The 6519-nt window shown below is 45.8% G+C and overlaps 1 protein-coding gene across 4 annotated transcripts in view; it reads left to right on the top strand.

Moving 5' to 3' along the window:
• The first annotated feature begins 1393 nt into the window (after nucleotides 1-1393).
• The window catches only part of SP4 (Sp4 transcription factor), a 48506-nt gene continuing 43380 nt past the window's right edge, over nucleotides 1394-6519 (top strand). The window contains exons 1-3 of one of the 4 annotated variants that reach the window (XM_061586041.1): nucleotides 1394-1432; nucleotides 3046-3140; nucleotides 3494-5036. In XM_061586041.1, the coding sequence (XP_061442025.1) occupies nucleotides 3066-3140; nucleotides 3494-5036 (1618 nt within the window). In that variant the 5' untranslated portion in view covers nucleotides 1394-1432; nucleotides 3046-3065. The other 3 variants (XM_061586044.1, XM_061586042.1, XM_061586043.1) reach the window with 3 other exon arrangements.

Here is a 6519-nt window from a genome sequence, read left to right as displayed (position 1 = left end):
AAGCTGGCAGGAACAGCACAGTCTTCTCTTCTCTTGAAGTGGCATCTGTGCCAAGGAAAGCAGGAAGGCAGTAACTGAGCTTGTAGCGACAAGCTCTCCAAGCATCCCCTCAGGCAGAAGCTTGAATCTACTGGCAGCCCAAACACAGGGAGCAGCAAAATAATAGGAGCGGTGAGCAGCAGTTTACATAACACCATTTCAGTAAGAACCGTGCCCCCCTCCAAAGACCAAACAGGAAATGACAGATTGTCATTCTGATAATGACAGCTCCATAACCCTGTAGGTAGGAGGCCTGAACATGGAACCCATAACTGCAGGCTGAACAGGAGAATTTAAACCTTGCTATGGGATTCCCCCTCTCATAGAACTAGTATGTGGGGGGGGGGAACCCCTCCTACACATAACTGCATTTGTTGGATAGCAGTAAAAGATTAGACAAATACATGGAGAATAACACTGTCAACGGCTACTACCCATGATGGCTATGCTCTTTCTCCTTGGTCAGAATACCAGTTGCTGGACACAGCAGGAGGGGAGAATGCTCTAGTGCTCAGGTCCTGCTTGTGGGCTTTCCACACGCATCTGGCTGGCCTCTGTGAGAACAGGATGCTGAACTAGATGGGACATTGGCCTGATCTAGTAAGCTGTTCTCATGTGTTAAAAAACATCAGGAGATCCAGTCATGGATCTCCCACATAATGGCTATTTTGGCTCTGAACCATGGCATTTTCTGAGCTAAGAAACAGGTCTAGAGTCCAAATATGATGAGATGAAAACCAAAGTGCCTCCCTACAACCTTGCTGGGTTTATTATCTCTGTGGTTATAGAGGTGATTTTTAGTGCAAGATGCAAGCTCTACTAAATTGCAGTTCATTTGCCATAAGAAGCAATCACTGAGTAACTATAAGTGGAGAGTCTGAAATTATTTTTTCATCCTCTGGATTTGGGTCTTGCCATACCTGCCATATGTGAACAGAAAGGATATTCCAGATTTTAGTCATTCAAAAATTCAACCTGTAGAGCAGGGATGGGGAATCTGTGACTCTCCAGATATTAAGATTCCAACTCTTATCAGCCCCAGTCAGAAAGGCCAATAGTTACAGATGATAGAAGTTCTTGTACTGGAAAGGCATAGGACCCCACTCAGCATGTAAAGCCACAACTGGCAAAACGACAGTCACCATCAGCTTTCTTTCCTTTTAAAGTTTCCAAAACAAAAATGAGGTTATTTCTCAGGCTTGCACTGTATGCCAGAGACATGATAGTTCACTGTAAGTGATGAAGTAACCATATCAAGGGCTTCTGGGGAGGCGAGTGAAAGCAAATCACCTGTCTTGCGTTGCGCACGCGCGAACTCAACTGAGCACTACACTTCCCGACATGCAGTACGCTCTACTAAAACCAATCACAAGCAAGGGTTCAAAAATATCAGGTTTGTATTTGGAGGTACATATCCTGTGAGGGGGTTAGCTGTCTCCCCTCGCCCCAGGAAAGGCAAAAAATAAAAGGTGGCTCAGGTTAGCCTAAAGAAGAAATAAGCCTGTTCTGAGCAATTAAAAAACGAGGCCTTCCTTCCAAAGCGTAGGACACCAGAGCGGGGGAACGGTTGCGGGAACGCATCCTTCCCGCGCTGTCAGTTACAGGCGCGCGAGTTGACTCGCGTCTCTCGCCTCCGCACTTCATTCGCTGCTTGATTCTCTGGCGCTTGTCAATCAGTGCCTTAGCTGCAGTACCGCGGGCTCCTCTGCTAGAGAGGGGCGGATGGAGGACAGAAGTCCCTTTGCTTAGACCCGCCCTTGATCCCGCCCCTGCTTTCCTTTCGCTGTCAAGAGAGCGAGCGCGCGGCAAAAAAACCCCGAAACAACCCTCCCCCCCGCAACGGCTGTTAGTCCAGCTTGTTTCCCCACCACCACCGCGAGCCCCGCCTCCTCTTCCTCCTCCTCCCACCCATTTCCCTTCTTGCGCGGCTATGAACAGTCTCTGCAGGTCGGCCTGCCAGTTTTAAGGCAAGGCAAGGGCTTGGCTCGTGCGAGGCTCGCGCCGCCCTCGCTCCTCCCCCTTTCCTCCCCTCCCGGCCGGTCTCTTCTAGCTTCGGTTCCCTCCTCAGTGGGTGTCAGCCTGGGCCTCGCAGGGCCCCGCCCCTCCTCCATCCCCAAGCCCTCTCTCTTCTCTTCCCCCCTCCCTCGGCCAGCTCCAAGTTGTCAATCAGGCGCTGGGGCTGAGGCGGGCGGAGAGATGGGCATCTACGCCACAGCCCAGCGGCGGCCATTCGTGGAAAAATAGGCCGACCTGCTCCTCCCAGCTCCGGCAGCGACCGGCCTTCTCCCCGCCGCTACCCCCAGCACCCCGCCCTCCGTCCCTCCCCTCCTCCTCGAGCCGCGCCTCAGAGGGTGTTAATGCGGAATGAGCGGTATGTAGCCCCCTCCTTCCTTCGCTCCCTCCAGCCTCCGCCGTCCCCTCTGTCGCTCTCTCTCTCTCTGCCACCCCGGCGCACCTTCCCGTGCCATCCCACCTTGCCTTCTCCATTCCCTCTGGGTCCCTCTTTCTTCCCTGTCTGTCTATCCCTCCCTTGGTCCCTCCTCCTTTCCTCCCTCTTCCATTCCCCCTTTCTTTTCTAGCCGTCCCTCCTGTGCACATCCATCCCTCCTTCCTTTCTGTTTCCTCCCATTTTCTCCTCCCTTGCGCCTCCCTCCTCCTGCCCCTAAAGCATCCTGGGCCATTCAGTAGCCGTAGATGCTTTAGGGGCAGGAGGAGGAGGAGGCTTGTGGGTGGTTACCCCCCTCCCGCCTTACAGTCTCCGAGAGCAGAAACCAATCAGACCTCCCCTTTCTGGGTGTTCGCTCGCCAGTCCCCGTGGGCCGGGTTTCAAACCACGTTTTTTAGGTCTCCCTTTTCTGCAGTAATAATATGGACTGAGGGCTTTCGGATAGAGTAAGAATGAAGGACAGGGTGCTGGTGAGAATGTACTGATAGATTACCCTTTGTGCAAGTTAAAAGTGAATGGCTATGTTTAATGGGTTGTGTTTTTGTTTTGTCTTTTGGCAGATCAAAAGAAGGAGGAAGCTATGCCCTCCGAGGGGGAGAAATCTCCTGAGGCTGAAAACAACAACAATAAGAAAAGCAAAAGTGGAGCCTCTCAGGTAAAACATATGAAAATGGATAATTTGCCAACTTAAAAAACTGGCTCAATTACTTTCCGTTCAGTTCAAGAAATGTCACCTTGTGGCTTAATGAATGGGTTCAAGTCTTTATTGCTTAGATGTATTTGAGGAAGGGTTAGGGGTTCTTGTATTTATTGCAGATGTATGTGGGAGATTCAGCAGACTATGAAACTCTTGGCTGGGGTGAATGGCTTTATTAGTTAACATGCTGCATGATAGGTTATTGCCATATGTTTAGTTGTCTTGTTTTTTAGCAGTCTTTTAATACTCCTGGTATTGCTTTGCAGTTCAGAAGTCCTGTTTATCTCCTAATGCGCCATGTTTTTTGTCAGGATTCTCAGCCTTCTCCTCTGGCTTTGCTGGCAGCAACTTGCAGCAAAATAGGGACTCCTGGTGAGAATCAAGCAACTGGACAACAGATTATTATAGATCCAAGTCAAGGTTTGGTACAGCTTCAGAATCAGCCACAACAGTTAGAATTAGTAACAACCCAGCTTGCTGGAAATGCTTGGCAGCTTGTTGCCGCTGCTGCTGCTCCTACTTCAAAAGAAAACAACATCCAGCAAGCATCTTCTGCTGCTTCAAGCGCGGCAAGTCCCTCCAGTAGCAACAATGGAAATGCATCCCCTTCAAAAACAAAGTCAAGCAATTCTTCTGGAGTAACTCCAGGACAGTTTCAAGTCATTCAAGTGCAGAATCCAGGGGGTAGTGTTCAGTACCAAGTGATTCCACATATTCAGACAACAGAAGGTCAACAAATTCAGATCAATCCTGCTAATACCACAGCTCTGCCAGATTTACAGGGTCAAATTCAGCTCATCCCTGCAGGGAATAATCAAGCTATTATTACAGCCACAAATAGGACAGCTTCTGGGAACATTATTGCTCAGAATTTGGCAAATCAAACAGTGCCAGTCCAGATTAGGCCTGGTGTTTCTATTCCATTGCAGCTGCCCATTGCTGGCACTCAGGCACAAGTTGTAACTTCACTGCCTATAAACATTGGGGGAGTGACTCTAGCGTTACCTGTAATAAATGTTGCTGCTGGTAGTACTTCTGGACAGATCCCCCAGCCCACTGATAGTGGAGTGTCCAATGGAAATCAGCTACTATCCACACCTGTCACAACAGCTTCTGTTAGTACAATGCCAGATTCTCCTCCTTCCTCTTCCACTTGCACAACTACATCATCCACATCACTAACAAGCAGTGAAACTTTAGTAAGTACAGCAGAAACAGGCCAGTATGCAAGCACAACAAGCAGTTCTGAGCCTAGTACCGAAGAACCTCAAACAACCACATCAGAAACAGAGGCTCAGAGTTCTAGTCAGCTTCAGTCTAATGGACTCCAAAATGTGCAGGATCAAACAAATTCATTGCAGCAGGTGCAAATAGTAGGTCAGCCAATTCTGCAGCAGATACAGATCCAACAGCCACAACAGCAGATCATTCAGGCTATTTCTCCACAATCTTTTCAGCTTCAGTCAGGACAAACTATTCAGACAATTCAGCAGCAGCCTTTGCAAAATGTTCAGCTACAAGCAATGAGTCCAACTCAAGTGCTCATAAGAGCACCAACATTAACTCCATCAGGACAGATCAGCTGGCAGACAGTACAGGTCCAGAATCTTCAAAGTCTTTCAAATCTTCAACTTCAAAATGCTGGATTACCCCAGCAACTAACCATTACCCCTGTATCTTCAAGTGGTGGTACTATAGCTCAAATTGCACCAGTAGCTGTTGCTGGAACACCAATAACGCTAAATGCTGCCCAGATTGCATCAGTGCCTAATCTTCAAACAGTAAGTGTAGCCAACTTGGGTGCTGCAGGTGTTCAAGTTCAAGGAGTTCCAGTCACCATTACAAGTGTTGCAGGTAAGTGCTCTATTGAGAATATCCTTTAGCAGTGGCATCAGTATAATAATAAAATTTAACTGTGATATGGGTATATCTAATTTTAAGTCACAATAGCAAAATAGTAGATTATATGTACAAAATATTAACTGCCTAGAAATTACCAATACTTTTTTTGCTTGCATTGTATTGACTGCTGGGCCAGAGGGTCCCTGACCTTCAAGAATGTGTTTTTGGGTGGTACAAAAGGCTGTGTTGGGCATGGATACGCTTGAGAAGTCCCAGTGTGTGCAGAACACCACAGGTGACACTTTGGGTTCCAGCTATTTAGTATAAGAAACACGTCACAGATTGCAATACTACGAGTTACATTGTCTTGTGTACAAGTTTATGCTGTCACCAACACTTATGGCAGGTAACTCTAATACTTCTCATTATTTTAGTTTTGTCTTGTGAATGGATGGATAAAAGAGCGGATGATTTAAGACTTAAGCCGTTACTTAAAAGTCGTGATTACAGTGCCAGAGTTGGACCATGAATTTATTCTGCAACTAAATAATAATCTAATAAAATGTTACCTGAGTAATATGTACAGTGTGTGTTCATCTAATGTTGTTCTGATTCTGTTCAGGAGCCTGGAAAACACTGTGCAAACTGACTGCTTATTTGATTCTCCGAGGAAAAGTTACAGACCTTTCTATTAAACCAGCAGAACAGGAACATAAATTATGTTGAAAAGTGTAGACACATAAGTGCAAAACAAAGTCTTGTCAAAATCAGTTGGAATTGCACATAATTTTGTATGTAGGATTGTAGCGCTGCAACTTTGTAGATTTATTTTAATTGTTCCTACTGCAAGAAAATTGTCATGAACAAATAATTCTCCTAGTTAATGAGATGAATTAGAAGCAAGGATCCTTTGTAGAATTGGGACACTAGCATATTGAGTAATGGTTGGGTTCCATTTCTAACTTGGAAAACAAAGAGGTCTAAATTGTATGGAGGTTGACATTTACCTACAATGTAAATTGCAAACAGGTATTTGTAGAAACCTGGTATCCTTTCCTTTCTTATGCAGGATATCTGGAATACACCTCAGAACTTCTGTTTCACTTAAAAGGCATTCAGATGTAATGCTTGTTTCCTCCTTGCCTTTTCTTTCCCTCAAATGCAGCAATAAAAAAACTTTGTGGTTTATTGGCAACTATACTTTTGTCGTTTTGTCAGAATCCAGAAAGCCACAGTTTGGAAGTTTCTAAGTGCCACTGAAGAAGGGGCATGAGGATACTCTAATGGGTATCCAAGCAGGCTTCTAAACGTAGTTGGATAAAAGCATTATTACTGTAATTAACTATAAATAACTTCTTTAAAGTGGGCAAACTGTTAGTAATATTTCTGTTATTATTAGTGATATATAGCACAATGGTCCATTTTTCAACTGTGACTAGCTAAACTAGGTCAAACTAAATACAAGCCATCCTTTCAGTGAAATGTTTTAGTCCAG

Source organism: Rhineura floridana, chromosome 10 (genome assembly GCF_030035675.1).
Source record: "Rhineura floridana isolate rRhiFlo1 chromosome 10, rRhiFlo1.hap2, whole genome shotgun sequence".
NCBI classification, from domain to species: Eukaryota; Metazoa; Chordata; class Lepidosauria; order Squamata; family Rhineuridae; genus Rhineura; species Rhineura floridana.
This window is presented reverse-complemented; position numbering and strand designations above follow the sequence as displayed.